General features: G+C 43.6%; 1 protein-coding gene across 6 annotated transcripts in view; it reads right to left on the bottom strand.

Annotated features, from left to right (window-relative positions):
- Positions 1-986: 986 nt before the first annotated feature.
- The window catches only part of MAP3K4 (mitogen-activated protein kinase kinase kinase 4), a 162,712-nt gene continuing 146,838 nt past the window's right edge, over positions 987-16,860 (bottom strand). For all 6 annotated transcript variants that reach the window (XM_056566781.1, XM_056566782.1, XM_056566783.1 and 3 more), the window contains 3 exons: positions 12,978-13,084; positions 11,612-11,791; positions 987-1,528 (listed from right to left, as the gene is read on the bottom strand). In XM_056566781.1, the coding sequence (XP_056422756.1) occupies positions 1,508-1,528; positions 11,612-11,791; positions 12,978-13,084 (308 nt within the window). In that variant the 3' untranslated portion in view covers positions 987-1,507. The remainder of the gene's footprint in view (positions 1,529-11,611; positions 11,792-12,977; positions 13,085-16,860) is intronic.

The raw sequence follows: 16,860 nt of genomic DNA, 5'->3' as shown, positions 1-16,860 counted from the left end.
TTGGTATGAATTTAGACTTTTGCAAAATCATGTCTAATCTCATACTTTGTAATTATTCTAGCTGCCCACAAGGGGGAACTGCTGTACAACAAGAACAGATTTTATACTTACACTTACTATTTAGAGAATTCATTTGCCAGTCTAAATTAAATAGAAAAATATTGCCGAATGGCATACTTCTAAAGCCCCAGTGTGACTTTCCCAACAGAACATAACTAGGTATAGATCTGTAATGTATTGTGTGTCAAACATAATGCACCATGTTAGCTAGAAATTACAAGTGGCAGCGAATTACACACAAACCTGCATGCAAATTTGACAATTAGAATAGCAGGGCAGCATTTAGAAGTTTTTCTTCTCCCATCTGTTTAGATCCAATCATTCTCTCGTAGAGTCAATACTGATTTTATTTAAAGAGGTACATAAAACGTATCCCCTATACACAGGATAGGGGATAATTGTCTGATCATGGGGGTATGACCACTGTGGCCCGCCATAACAGGTCCCAGCAGGAGGGAAAACCCACTTAGCCAATCAACGGCTGAGACAGGGGTCCCATCGCAGCCGGAGCAGGCTGTCAAACAACTCTCCAAGGGTGGGGGCCGATCTGCTATGAAGACGAGTGAGTAGCCGAGCCACGTTACGGAGATCACGGTGGGCCCAGTGGTTGAACCCCACTCAGACAGACACTTAGCCCCTATTTTGTGGATGCAAATAGTTTTTTCTTACCTGAAGTATCCCTTTAAATCTCTAGCTAAAGGATGTGTGTACCTTGAGTAATGGTTTATATTAATAACAGTTGTTCACTAGACATGGTATGTCTCATGCTCATTGGCTGGTAATAGAAATATGCTTACACAGGTTTCAGAAAATGCACTGGTGCACAAACTAGTTTCTATAATAGATACCAAGTTTCCTCATTCCCTTTATGCCCCCCTGTAAATTAACTTCAGATAAATGGGGAAAAAAATACTATTAGATGTCCTAAAATAAACCATTTATTAAGAAAATGTTCTTCCAACTTAACTTTTTTTCTTGCATAACAAACCTGAAGCTGGCCATAAAATGATAGGTTCACAGTGCACTCGACAAACAGGGGAATAAAACATTTACAGGGTCCAGAATGCATGGTAATACTTGCGCCAGAGCTTGAAACATTGAAAACAGTACAATGTTTATTACAGTTCTCATTCATATGAGAAATAAGCTGGAGAACAAATTAAAACACAATGGTCCATGTACAGTAGTAATGGCACTTCACCGAAACATGCAGCTTTTATAAAAACAATAAACACATGCTGGACATTGTCACAAAGAAAATGTGCCATAAAACCTGTACAAGAGCAGCAGCGGGAGAAGTGACAGCCGTCACCTGTGCAGTCTCAAGTCACGGTATTACATGAGGTTTCACTGTGGGCCCCAGCTTAGTCTTTATGTAAATATTACATACAGTAGTGATTAAGAGATGACTTGCTGAAATATATTAGGCCATAACTTCTTGACAGCTTCATTCTTCATCTGTGCAAACCTGCCAGCAAAGGGACAAATAAGACAGACGTTACAACTAAACAAAAAAACACTTGTTGACACAAAGTTACAGGTCTTAAATCTTATTTATTATTAAGCTATAATGCACTGGCTACTATTTCATACACTTGAATTGGATTGTTTTTATGAAAAATGTATTTCTACAGCAAATCTACGTGTGAACCTACAGTTAGCAATGATGCCTGTGCTTGAACCTTTTATACATGGCTAAAAAAATAAATAAAGGGAACATAAGATAACATATCCTAGATCTGAATGAAAGGACTAATCACATGAAATACTTTCGTCTTTACATAGTTGAATGTGCTGACAACAAAATCACACAAAAATTATCAATGGAAATCAAATTTAGCAACTCATGGAGGTCTGGATATGGAGTCACTAGAGATGAGCGAACTTACAGTAAATTCGATTCGTCACGAACTTCTCGGCTCGGAAGTTGATGACTTTTCCTGCATAAATTAGTTCAGCTTTCAGATGCTCCGGTGGGCTGGAAAAGGTGGATACCTTTTCCAGCCCACCGGAGCACATGAAGGCTGAACTAATTTACGCAGGATAAGTCATCAACTGCCGAGCCGAGAAGTTCGTGACAAATCGAATTTACTGTAAGTTCGCTCATCTCTAGGAGTCAAACTCAAAATCAAAGTGGAAAACCACACTACAGGCTGATCCAACTTTGATGTAATGTCCTTTAACCTGTCAAGGACCCAGGGCGTACCTGTATGACCTGAGTCCGCTCCCGGTCTATAACATAGCGGGTCGGGCCCAGCCTCTAACAACGGCCGGGACCCGTGGCTAATAGCGCGCGGCATTGATCGCGCTGCCGCCCGCTATTAACCCTTTAGACGCGGCGTTCAAAGTTGAACGCCGCATCTAAAATGAAAGTGAAACCATGCCGGTTAGCTCAGTGGGCTGTTCGGGATAGCCGCGATGAAATTACACCGCGGCATCCCGAACAGCTTACAGGACAGCTGGAGGGTCCCTACCTGCCTCCTCGCTGTCCGATCGCCGAATGACTGCTCAGTGCCTGAGATCCAGGCATGAGCAGTCAAGCGGCAGAATCATCGATCACTGGTTTCTTATGAGAAACCAGTGATCAATGTAAAAGATCAGTGTGTGCAGTGTTATAGGTCCCTATGGGAGCTATAACACTGCAAAAAAAAAGTGGAAAAAAAAGTGAATGAATATCATTTAACCCCTCCCCTATTAAAAGTTTCCCATAAAAAAAAAAAAGTGTAAATAAAAATAAACATATGTGGTATCGCCGCGTGCGGAAATGTCCGAATTATAAAAATATATCATTAATTAAACCGCACTGTCAAAGGCGTGCGCGTAAAAAAATTCCCAAGTCCAATATAGTACATTTTTAGTCACTTTTTATATCATGAAAAAATGAATAAAATGCGATCAATAAGTCCTATCAATGCAAAAATTCTACCGCTAAAAACTTCAGATCACGGCGCAAAAAATGAACCCTCATACCGCCCCATACGCAGAAAAATAAAAAAAGTTATAGGGGTCAGAAGATGACAATTTTACACGTATACATTTTCGTGCATGTAGTTATGATTTTTTCCAGAAGTACGACAAAATCAAACCTATATAAGTAGGGTATCATTTTAACAGTATGGACCTACAGAATAAAAAGAAGGTGTCATTTTTACCGAAAAATGTACTGTGCAGAAACGGAAGCCGCCAAAAGTCACAAAAATGGCGTGTTTATTTCAATTTTGTCTCACATTGATTTTTTCTTCCGTTTTGCCGTAGATTTTTGGGTAAAATGACTGACGTCATTACAAAGTAGAATTGGTGGTGCAAAAAATAAGCCACCAAAGGATAGGGGATAAGATGCCTGATTGCGGGGGTCCCGCCGCTGGGGACCCCCCGTGATCTTGCAGGCAGCACCCCATTAGAATCAGTCCCTGGAGCATGTTTGCTCCGGGTCTGATTACTAGCGATCACGGGGACGGAGCATTGTGACGTCACGGCTCCGCCCCCTCAATGCAAGCCTATGGGAGGGGGGGTGTCAGCTGGCACGCCCCCTCCCATAGGCTTGCATTGAGGGGGCGGAGCCGCGACATCACAACGCTCCGTCCCCGTTTTCGCTAGTAACCAGACCCAGAGCGAACACGCTCAAGGGACTGATTCTAATCGGGTGCTGCCTGCATGATCACGGGAATCCCCAGCGACGGGACCCCCGCGATCAGGCATCTTATCCCCTATGCTTTGGATAGGGGATAAGATGTCTTAGCGCCGGAGTACCCCTTTAAAACAAGTCAAAATGAGGCTCAGTAGTGTGTGTGGCCTCCACGTGCCTGTATGACCTCCCTACAACAATCTAATGCCCTTCTAAGTGCTGATTTCGGCTCCTTCCTGGCAGAAAATTATATCTATGTGGAAGGGAACATGTCCCGCTCCTCTATAAAGAAGAACCAGAAGCTTTCTCAGAGTTTATCCCAGTCTATTCCAGACATCTTCAGATCAGGGCCTAACACTAAGATGGCCGCCTCCCGCACCTGCTCACCAGCGCAGCACTCCGACAAGGAAGACGCCGCAACATTAAGGAGCTGTTTCAGACCTCCCTAGCCAAGACCTAGGCCAACATGTGGCGGATTCGGAAGCTAACCTGAATGAGCTTTCGGACGCTGTGGAAGCAGATCGCCATGATCTCGATGACCACACGGATCAACTTCAAGCCCTGGAGCTGAAATTGGAGGCTCTCAAGAACAGATCCCAGTGAGCGAATTTGCGTCCCCCGGGGGCTCCCGGAAGAGATCATGGACCTCAGTAAAACTGCCTCTGCTTTATTTTATGACATGGCACCTCAGCTGGAGCCGGAGATGCTCCGATTTGATAGGATTCACGGGGCCCTTGCCAGGCCGAAAATCCCAGAGCTACGCAGATATGTTTTCCTTAAATTACATTACCTGGAGGTAAGGGATGTCTGCTACAAGCGGCAAGAAACACCCCGGTACTCCCAGGCATGGCACCCTCCATGCATTTGTATTCTTACTTGGCACCCACTACGTTAGCCCGCTGCAGGGAATTTCGCCCCATCACCATAGCACTTCAAAGGGAAAGAGTCAAGTACAGGTGGGGGTTTCTTTTCTGCCTCACCTTCCAACTGCATGGCCTGGGATGCTTTAAATAAAGAATGTATAGCTCTAGTGGATCCGCCACCATAACCTCATAGAGTAGGGTGCCCGACCAGCAGTGGCTAGAGATTGCCGCATTAATCGCCCTTCACGGATGGACGCTGATCTCCCCTTGAGTACTTTTTGTTCATATGAGAGGACTTTCTTTTCTACAATAAGGTCACCTCCAGTTGTTACTTGCATTGACTTGGACGCTATCCTGTTCCTATGTGAATTATTCTCCCCTCATTATTCTCAGACATCGATTCTGCCTCCTGGACAGTACCTTTTTCAGATGTGCACTAATGTTGAATTATTACCCTGCCATTTTCTGTCCTGTTAATCCTTATTTTTCCTTTTAGATTAGCTTTTTCCTCAACCTCATTATCTACATTGTGGCTTTCTCTTCCTGCTGTCTCATTTTACGATTGCCCTTGTAGCCTCTTACTTTACAGTCCCCCCCCCCCTTTTTATTCCTCCTTCCTTTCAACGTCATCCCTTCCTCCTCCATTTTCTTATCCTGCCTGGATTCTCCTGAATCTGCCTTCCCCCTCCACCCCCCCCCCCCCTTACCTTCTAGTCTGCTGGGCGGATCCCGGCTCAGACCAATGTGCCTCTCAACCCTTTTTTCTGGGTAAGGATGGTTTCTGGAAGTAGGATGGTCCACGTTATTATGTGGTCTGTCTTTCCTGATTTGTTGGTTATTGTGTTTTGTTATGTTTTTGTACAGTTTATTTTGTTTGGCTTTTTGTACTGGTACATTTATTATGCTCCTGGCTCTTTACTTTATCAATCCTGGCTGACCCCTTAGCTATTATCCCGCTAGTTTTATTGTGTGACCCCCCTTGGATTAACTATGTATTATCCTGATGAGTAAGGTGATCTCTCATAATGTGAGGGGCTTTAATTCTCTGCATAAACAGGGGAAAGCTTTTAGGGACTATGTCCACTTAAAGGGGTACTCCGCCCCTAGACATCTTATACCCTATCCAAAGGATAGGGGATAAGATGTCAGATCGCCGCAGTGTCGCTGCTGGGGATCCCCGGGATCCCCGCTGTGGCACTGCGCTCTTATTACAGCACAGAGCGAGTTCGCTCTGCACGTAATGACGCGCAATACAGGGGCCGGAGCAACGTTACATCACGGCTCCGCCCCTCATGATGTCACGGCCCACCCCTTTCAATACAAGTCTATGGGAGGGGGCGCGGCGGTCATCACGCCCCCTGCCATAGACTTGCATTAAGGGGACGGGCTGTGATGTCATGAGGGGCAAAGCCATGATGTCACGCGGCTCCGTCCCCTTTATCGCCCGTCATTACGCACAGAGCGAACTCGCTCTGTGCTGTAATGATAGCGCAGTGCCGCAGCGGGGATCCCGGGGCTCCCCAGCAGCGGCACCAACAAGACCCTTCTCCTTATCTTTATAGGTTACTTCAGGAAACCAAGGTCAATTGGACACGTTTCATTCTACTGTAGTTGAGAAAGCCCTGCAGTGGACCAAAGCCACCTATTATAAGTTCGCTAATAAGCCCGATCGTCTCTTAGTATTAATGTTAAAAAAGCCGACATCTATCAATAGGGTACATATAGTCTCTATTTGCGCCCTGGTGTTCGTTCATCTCATCCTGACCGGATATATTCTGCTTTCCACTCCTACTACACTAACTTGTACACTGAACCCTCTCGTCCTTCCTCCTTTCAACTACTTATACCTGCTTTCTATCATCTGTCTCCCTCCCTCATCTAACTCCTGATGCTGGAGAGGTATTAAATGCCCACATCTCACCCGAGGTAGTAACTGTGGCTCTTTCTAGACTTAAATTGGGCAAATCCCCTGGCCTGGATGGACTCACTGCTGCCTACTACAAGAAATTTGCCCACTTACTCATCCCCCATCTTGTTACCTTTTTCAATTCCCTTACACCTCCTACCCCTCTTCCTCCTGAATTTTTAGATGCCCTGATAATTATTCTACCCCAAACTAATAAAGATCCCCTTCATACAACCGTCCCATTTCTCTCTTAAATATAGACTCCAAACTGTCGACCTCTATTTTGGCCACTCGTTTAAACAGATACTTGCCAACATTGATAAATTTGGACCAGGTAGGCTTTGTGCCAGGTTGCCAGGCTCCTGATATCAGGAAAGTCCTTAATCCAATCCATTGGTCGAATCCTAATGCTATTCCGCTATCTGTAGTGTCGCTAGATATAGAAAAAGTATTTGACTGTGTATCTTGGCAATATCTGTTTGCGGTGCTTACAAAATTTGGGTTTTCAGGATCTTTTGTCCAGTTTCTACAACATATTTACTCTTCTCCAACAGCCTTCTTAAAATTGCTCTCTACCTCCCTTCGGCCCTTAAGGATTCGGCGGGGCACCCGTCAAGGGTGTCCGCTCTCATCAGCACTGTTTGCATTGGTGATTGAGCCCCTGGCTGCTCTGATACAAGATCATCCGAATATTAGGAGTGTACTGGTAGCTTCCTCTGAGTATAAGGTACTGGTAGCTTCCTCTGAGTATAAGGTCAATCTATTTGCAGATGACCTTCTCCTGACGTTGACCGAGTCTCTTGTGTCCTTGCCGAATCTTTTTTGAGATCCTTACCGATTTTTCAGCTTGCTCTGGCTTAACAGTTAATGTTAATAAATCTGAAATCCTCTACTGTAATGTATCGGTACCACTGCAACGCCTTATCTCCCTTAATTTTGGTTTCCGTGATTCCTCCTCTGGTCTTCCATATAATGGTATAAAACTTATTCCATCTCTACATTCCCTATACAAATGTAACTATATTCCCCTCTTTAGCTCTATACGAGCAGACTTAGTGAAATTGAATTTTCCTTACTTATCCTGTTTTGGTAGGGTCAACGTTATCAAAATAGTTATTTGCCCGGTCTACTATACCTATTTTGCTCCCTTCCCATCCCCATAGTTAAATCAGATCTTCTCTTACTACAACAAGAAGTCTTAGCTTATATATGGGCTTATAAAAAAAAAAAAAAAAAATACTTGCATAGCTAAATCTGTGATGTACTTTTAGGGTACTTTCACACTACAGCATTCCCGCGGAATTCCGCGGTGTGAACTTAACATTAGTGTGAATGGGTCTCCACAAGAACCGTTCACACTGTGGAATTTCCGCTGCTGAAATTGTTCCATGTAAAGAAAGAACATGTTCATTCTTTGCGCGGATTCCGTGAGCACTGCATAGCTGTCAATGGTGACGGCTCAGTGCCCCGGCCCTAGCGCCGGAGATTCCGCAGTGTGAACGCATCCTTTTAGGAAATTAGGGGGTTTATCAGTTTCCAATTTTTTTGAATACTATTATGCAGCTTGTGTAGCTCAATTAGCTCTTATAAACATTCCCTCGGGAGCTCCTAAATGTTTTTTTTTTTTTTAGAGAAGTCCATGCTTTCCCCGTATTCCTATGTGGCCTTTATGTGGTCCTCCTGTCCAGTTTCCATGCTGTTACCCTCCTCGGCCCTTTATTCTTTATCTCTCTGGCGTCAGGTTTGCTTTAAGTTCTCTCTTCAGTCCCCCGTTTCCCCTCTAATGCCTAATCTATCTAACCCTCTTTTCTCTCCTGGCATGGCTCCATTGAGCTTTTCTTAGTGGAGCAGTGCCAAATTCACTAGACTCTATGGGGGAGATTTATCAAAGCTGTCTATGTCCCGCATCAATGTAGACCAAACTACAGAGGGTTAGGCTGGTCTATTGTGCGCCTAATTTATCAAAAGGCGCACGGCTCTTGATAATTCTGCGCACAGACTTTGTGTTCTATGCTTTAGGCTGTATTTAAACCTGCTTCAGCATGGTCTGACATTTCGGCGTACTTTCAGCCGATGGGACTTGTCAATGAAAAGTCGCTTTTGATAAATTCAGCACCAAAGCATTTCAGTCTAAAAAAGACTAGAATGCATCATGTTCTAAAAATCCTCTAAAGCAAAAATCGCAGAAAAGTCGCACATATTTAGACTGCGACTTTCTGTGCAACAAATTTGACAGGAAAAAACAGTCTAAATCCTTTGATAAATCTCCCCCTTTGACTTCTTGATTGGGTGACGTCTCCCCACATTTGAATCCTTTAGATTGTCTTGTTATGTCCCTTGCAATGAGAGGTTTAGGGCATGTCAGGTTTTTCACTTTCTCCATTCCCAAGTTGTCCGTTCACAAAAACTTAAACCCACCTTCTTTGAAGCTCACTCTCTCTACACTCCCCATCTCCTGGGCCTATTGTCTATATTATACTCTCATCTTAATGCACCACCTTCAGATATGAAATTTAAATTTAAATTTGATTGGGAAGGCAACTTACACACCACCATGTCGCTTTCTCAGTGGCGAGACAGCTGTGCAGTACTGGGCCATGGCAGTTGGCAGGTGTCCTTAATGGAAACAGCTCTTAAAGTACTTCATAGTACTTATTTAGTCCCTGTTAGATTACACGCCATTTATCCTGCAGTTTCTCCACTATGTTCCCGTGATTGTGGTATGCAAGGAACAATCTACCACGTGTGGTGGTCATGTCTGGTTGTTGTTCGTTTTGGACTCGGGTATTAGACTTTGACTCCATTTTACCAAACCGTGTCCCAAGGACGCCTGCCTACTGTCTTCTCGGCTGTAAACCCACTAGGATGCGATATAAAGTATTTCGCCTTTCTCAATATATACTTCTGGCACCCAGGACTCATGTCGCTTCGCTATGGAAGCAAACAGTTTTACGCTTTAGAGGTGTTCTCTCAAGAATTAATCTTATTATGCTTTATGAAAAGTTGGCACTTATCAGGGAGGATGCGGTGGAGAGATTTAATGTTGTGTGGGAATCATGGTTGTCATCCTCTTATTGCCCAGATATGACTCATTACATGTCCCTTTACTAAGAGGTAGTTTTTCTTTATTTTATGTTGGGGTCAGCCAGTATGTATTATATATTTACATGTCTTGTTGCTTTTATGTCTTTATTTTTAATGGTGCTTTACATAGCTTTTTTGGAGATTTGCATACTACATCATTTTACAAGTGTACCACTGTATTCTGTTTACTGTTTATTCAGTCCTAGGATAATTTGTTCACATTTTGGAAGCTGTACTTATTTATTGTGTCCCTGTGCTTCAATAAAAGCTTCATGGTTTGACTATTAAAGCATCCGCCAACTCCTGGACAGTCTGTGGTGCAATGTGACGTTGGTGGATGGAGAGAGACATGATGTTCCAGATGTGCTCAATCTGATTCAGGTCTGGGGAACGGCCGGCCAGTCCATAGCATCAATGCCTTCCTCTTGCAGGAACTGCTGACACACTCCAGCCACATGAGGTCTAGCATTGTCTTGCATTAGGAGGAACCCAGGGCCAACCGCTCCAGCATATGGTCTCACAAGGGGTCTGAGGATCTCCTCTCGGTACCTAATGGCAGTCAGGCTACCTCTGGCAAGCACATGGAGGGCTGTGCACCCCCTAAAGAAATGCCACCAAACATTATTACTGACCCACCACCAAACCGGTCATGCTAGAGGATGTTGCAGGCAGCAAAACGTTCTCCACGGCATCTCCAGACTGCTTTCATCTGTGAAGAGCACAGGGCACCAAAGGCGAATTTGCCAATCTTGGTGTCCTCTGGCAAATGCCAGACAAATGCCGTAAGCACAACCCCCACCTGTGGACATCGGGCCCTCATGAAGTTGTTTCTGACCGTTTGAGTGGACACATGCATATTTGTACATTTGTCCACTTGTGCATTTGTGGTTCATTTTCACATGGTAACACAACACTCATTGAGCCCAACTCTTGGAGAAAATTGTATTGACACGTGTTCCCTAACAGGCAGCCATGTACAGGCAATGAGCCATTGGGCTGCATACAGAGGCGTGGGACAGATCTGCATCACTAAAGAGAATAGGACTGCAGAGAATGTGGTCTATAATGGTTGATGCATACAATCGGGGCAATGAATTCTAGAATAAAAAAAACATATAGATAAAGGCCAACCTCTTTAACCCCTTAAAAAGGGGTATTCCCGTGGAAAACATTTTATCTTTAATCAACTGGTGTCAAAGTTAAACAGATTTGAAAATTACATCTATTTCAAAATCTTAATCCTTCCAGTACTAATCAGCTGTTGTATGCTCCACAGGAAGTTCATTTCTTTTTGAAGTTCTTTTCTGTCTGACCACAGTGCTCTCTGCTGACACCTCTGTCCATGTCAGGAACTGTCCAGAGTAGGAGCAAATCCCCATAGCAAACCTATCCTGCTATGGACAGTTCCTGACATGGACAGAGGTGTCAGCAGAAAGCACTGTGGTCAGACAGAAAGGAAATTCAAAAAGAAAAGAACTTCCTCTGTAGTATACAGCAGCTGATAAGTACTGGAAAGATTCAGATTTTTAAATAGAAGTAATTTACAAATCTGTAACTTTCTGGCATTAGTTGATAAAAAAAATAATAATGTTAAGAGTACCCCTTTAAGTCAGAGAACTGGTGTACTTGCTTTCATAAATGTTCCTCTATATTTTTAGCAGTATGCTATGAATAGGGGTACATAAAAAGTAACAAGGAGTAACTTATTAGAGAGAGAATGATCTTGGAGGGATGTAATAAATGCAGATGTAATCCTGTAACCGATGTTTTGCAAATGGGGAGATGGACTTAAGATTTACAGAAAAAACAAGCTCCATTCTGGTGGCTAGACTGGGATCACAAAACACATGTTCCCATAGTAAAAGGGTTTAAAATATATGGCTGCAACTGAGCAGGTATGGAACAAACTACACTGCTAGAATGTTGCTGGTGTGTTGGCATTTTATCTCCATAAAAAAAATGTAAAAAATACTGGAGTGCTTTTTGGCCAGGAATAACTAATAAAGTGTAAAAGAAAAAAAAAACACATGGTTCCTTAGTGCCTTAATGATAGTACCATAACTGGCCACAAACCTTGACAAAGGGATGGTCCAGTAGCTGGCTAGCCGTCCATCGCTTCTTTGGATCACTTTCCATACAGTGAGATAGGAAATCTTTACCTTCTGGACTCAAACGATCTGGAATAGGAGGTTTGTGTCCCATGCCTACTTTGTACATAATTTGGAAATTGTGTTCATATTCATGCCATGGCCTCTGTTCCATAGAAAAACAAAAAACATGAAAATTACAAGTATATTCTAACTACAGTTCACCTCTTCAATTAAAAGAAAAACACATATAAGATAAAACATCATAGTATATAAGTGCTTTCTTGCAGGACAGAAGTAGAAAAAAAAACACCCTTGGCGGTGCTTCAAGCCCAAGTATGGAAATGTTATACTCGGGATTGTAGTGCCCCCATGAGTGTTTCTTTTCTACACGTACACTTCTGATTCTCAGCAATCATCTGAATGCTTCCAACATGTTGCAGCCTTTAGATGTATATCTACATACCCCATATTAGGGGTGTTAAGCGTATATTTACACAATCAAAGGTAAGTTGTTAAACTGTAACCCTCGCTCTCTGTTATGATTATTGAGAGTAATACACAAGACTGTCTTTTTATCTTGTATAAACACAGGTTCTTGCAGGACAGGTTTTTTGCAGTGACCCATCCTGCGTAAAAGCACCCCATAGCGGTTTTACATTATTCTCTGCCAGAGATCTTTTAGCAAAGTGAAGATAGGGATCTGCATATGAATGCTCTAACAGCTTATTATAAATTCTTGCAGTCAACACCCGTTCAAATGTTTGCTGGTCTGTAATACATTAGAATTTTGTTAGCATGTTTCTTGCAGGGCTAATGATAAAATCACATAAAAATATCTGACAATTTGATTTTAGTTATAAATATGGATGAAATAAACGCATACTGCAAATAATGTACTGGTTAAGTAGAGAGTCTGCTGCTGCAGCAAACATGCACCCCAGCTTTGAGGCTTTAAAATGGTTACTTTAGGAAACCAGCAATTAATAGTTTAGTTTTTTTTTATTGGAGTTACAATCTCCTAAGCTGGCACTTGCAACAAATCCCAAACACTACATATAATGCTAATTCTAATATATGGATTACTAGGCTGTAAAAAAAATCATACAGAACAGTAAAGTATTTTGTACAAAACCTGTGTAGAGTAAAAATTGTACAGTTGCCCATAGCAACCAGAGTGTTTCATTTTTAAAACTGCCTCTGAAACATGAAAGAAGCAATCTAATTGGTTGCTATGGGCAACTGTGCCACTCTTTTTCTACACAGGTTTTGATAAATCTCCCACTTTGTGTTTTTGAGTTTATATTACATTCTGCAGGCTGGGTGTTCAGTTTGAGCTGAACGTCTCTTACCTTTCCAGTGACCATTTCAATTAGGACACAGCCCAGACTCCAGATGTCAGCTGCACGTCCATGCCCTTCTCCTTTAGCTCTTGTGATAACTTCTGGTGCCATGTAAGCTGTTTTAAGAAATTTGTTTAATTAATCATTGAAGAAACATAGTTTATTGGCTCTGTCTAAATACAAAAAATGCTGAAGGGCTGAAGTGACTTCCCTTATGTTTCATAAAAACCTCTTGACAGAGCCGCTTTAAAAAGGAAAAATGGTCACCCGTTCACCCGCACTATAACCCGATACACCTACCTGCAGTCCGGAACCCAGATTCTCCGAAGATCCCCCTCTTTCAGCACTGACTTGCACTTTAGAGGCGGGCCCGACGGCTGGATTTAAATATTCATGGTCACGTCACCGGAGGGCCCTCCTCCAGAGCACAAGTCAGCGCTGAAAGAGGGGGATCTTAGGAGGATCGGGGTTCTGGGCTGCAGGTAGGTATAGCAGTCCTCATCGGTCTCTGGTTCACCCGCACTATAACCCGGTGTATCGGGTTATAGTGCGGGTGAACGGGTGATCATTTTCCTTTAAAAAAAAAGGATAGTTAAAGGGCTTATCCACCATAAGGTGATTTTAGTACTTACTTGCCAGACAGTAATGGACATGCTTAGGAAGGATCCAAGCTTCACTTGGTGCTAAATGGCTGGGTTGTGAGTCCACCATAAGCTGCTGATTTCTTTTTGTGAAATGGCCATTTACTGTTAAAGTTCCCTCCCTCCAACTACAGGCCCCATGATCCCTTGTTTGTAATGTGAGTTCTCTTTTCTCTCTCCCACACATCAGCCACCCCACCCATTGAAGCACATCTAGGACAATTCCATACAGCCCTGTGGACAATTATCTCCTCTCTCCTCCTCTTGAAGCAGACAGGCACCCTTTGAACATGTGACTAGTGATGTAATGTCTCAGGCTGCACTGCAACCTAGAAAAACCTTAGACGACACTCATTTTGTATGCTGTTAAAAATAAACATCAGGGTAAAGATCACATAACAATTGCGAGATCAGCCATTAAACACGTACAGACCCTAGATTTTGAACTACACTAACTTTACGCCCTCTGTGGCATAGTAAAATAAAATAAAAAATCCTGGAATACCCCTTTAAAGACCAAGAACCGATTTTTGCCCCAAAAAAAAAGAAAAAAAAAGGTTTTCATTGTAGATGTTTCCTGAAAGCAAACAAGATATATTCTAGTCTTCATAAAAAAATTAGCTTCTCCTCAAATAATGATAAGATTAAATCTTCTGCAGACTTTCTTCTACCAGTGTTGGAGATAGCAACAGCAAGGAGGTTAAACACCAGCTCACAGAGTGGACGGTGGCGGGGGGATTGTGAGGAAGTTGTGGGGGGTGTTTGGGGGGAGTTGGGGTGGAACCTAGGAGGACAGCTTACACAGTCTTACATAGCCCATTAAAAATCTAACAGGTATAACCTCAATGTGTAATCAAAGGTTGAATATAATACCAAAAAAGAATCACACATCCAAAATACTGTATAAAATGTACATACAGTAACCCCCCGACATGCGATGGCCTTGACATATGATAAAATCGACATGCGATGGCCTCTCAGAGGCCATCGCATGTCGATGTCAGCATTGACATACGATGCTTTTATATGTCGGGGCCATCGCATTAACTGCTATCCGACAGCGCAAAATGCTTAAGCTCCTGTCGGATAGCAGTTTAAGCATCCCGGGCAGGTTCGCTTACCTATTCCCGCTGCTCCGGTTCCACTTCGCGATCCTCCGGCATCTTCTGCATGTTCTCCGGGGTCCGGGCCTCGCTTTCCGGCGTAGTTATTACGTCACTACGCACGCCGTGCCAGCGCAGCAGCGTAATAATGTCACCAGAAAGCGAGGCCCGGACCCTGCAGAAGATGCGGAAGAAGCCGGAGGATCGCGAAGAAGACAGCGGAGCAGCGGGACAGCATCAGGAGCCCCTGGGACAGCATCAGGAGCCCCTGGGGCAGCATCGGGAGCGGTGAGGACCTGGTCCGGAGCGGCGGGGACAGGTGAGTACAGCTTCCTATACTTTACATTGCACGGATCCCGCAACATGCGATGGATTCGACAAACGATGGGTCGTTTGGAATGAATTACCATCGTATGTTGAGGGACCACTGTATTAGTTTGTCAAGATAAAAACATATACATAAAAACAGACAAATCATGAGGGTAATAGGAGATGTCATCTACCTTAAATAAAACAGTCAGTGAAACAGGTGTCAGAGTTTTGTGGAGTGGTCTGTATTGTGTTCATTACTTCTTGTTGATTATACGGGTCCTGTTCGTCTTACTTTTTTTTTTTTTTTTTTTTTTTTTTTTTTACACTTTGTGTATTCGTACCTTCATCTTTGGGGGTTATTTTGAGGGTGTATTTTTCATTCCTATAGTTGGAGACCATTCTAGCAAAGACTACTTACAGTATCTGCAAGTATACTTACAGAACATTCACTGCATAACCCATTCCACATTTATTTCTGTTATATACCTGCTATTACACTCATAATTTGTCTAATTTTATGTTGATTTTTTTCATCTTGACTAAAACTAATAAATTATGTTTATATGATATGGTATTTTGGATGTGTAATTTTACACTGCTCAAAAAAAATAAAGGGAACACTTAAAAAACACAATGTAACTCCTAGTCAATCACACTTCTGTAAAATCACACTGTCCACTCAGGAAGCAACACTGATTGACAATCAATTTCACATGCTGTTGTGCAAATGGAACAGACAACAGGTGAAAATTGTAGGCAATTAGCAAGACCCCCCCCCCCCCCCCCCCCGCAATAAAGGAGCGGTTCTGCAGGTGGTGACCACAGACCACTTCTCAGTTCCTATGCTTCCTAGCTGATGTTTTGGTCACTTTTGAATGATGGAGGTGCTTTCACTCTAGTGGTAGCATGAGACGGAGTCTACAACCCACATATGTGGCTCAGGTAGTGCAGCTCATCCAGGATGGCACATCAATGCAAGCTGTGGCAAGAAGGTTTGCTGTGTCTGTCAGCGTAGTGTCCAGAGCATGGAGGCCCTACAAGGAGACAGGCCAGTACATCAGGAGACATGGAGGAGGCTGTAGGAGGGCAACAACCAAGCAACAGGACCGCTACCACTGCCTTTGTGCAAGGAGGAGCACTGCCAGAGCCTTGCAAAATGACCTCCAGCAGGCCACAAATGTGCATGTGTTCAAACAGTCAGAAATCGACTCCATGAGGGTGGTATAAGGGCCCGACATCCACAGGTGGGGGTTTTGCTTACAGCCCAACACCACCATGCAGGACATTTGGTCAGAGAACACAAAGATTGGCAAATTTGCCACTGTGCTCTTCACAGATGAAAGCAGGTTCACACTGAGCACATGTGACAGGCATGACAGAGTCTGGAGATGCCATGGAGGACTTTCTGCTGTCTGCAACATCCTCCAGCATGACTGTTTTGGCGATGGCTCAGTAATGGTGTGGGGTGGCTCCATGTGCTTGCCAGAGGTAGCCTGACTGTCATTAGGTACCGAGATGAGATCCTCAGACCCTTTTGAGGCCATATGCTGGTGCAGTTGGCCCTGGGTTCCTCCTAATGCCAGACAATGCTAGACCTCGTGTGTCAGCAGTTCCTGCAAGAGGAAGGCATTTATGCTATGGACTGGACCACCCCTTCCCCAGACCTGAATCCGATTGAGAACATCTGGGACATCATGTCTCGCTCCATCCACCAATGCCACGTTGCACCATAGACTGCCCAGGAGTCCTCATCAGGAGCATGCCCTAGGTGTTGTAAGGAGGAGGTCATATGGGCACATGGAGGCCACACACACTACTGAGCCTCATTTAGACTTG

This window comes from Hyla sarda, chromosome 3 (assembly GCF_029499605.1).
Source record: "Hyla sarda isolate aHylSar1 chromosome 3, aHylSar1.hap1, whole genome shotgun sequence".
Classification (NCBI taxonomy): domain Eukaryota; kingdom Metazoa; phylum Chordata; class Amphibia; order Anura; family Hylidae; genus Hyla; species Hyla sarda.
Note: the sequence above shows the minus strand (reverse complement) of the source record. Positions and strands in the feature narration are given on the sequence as shown.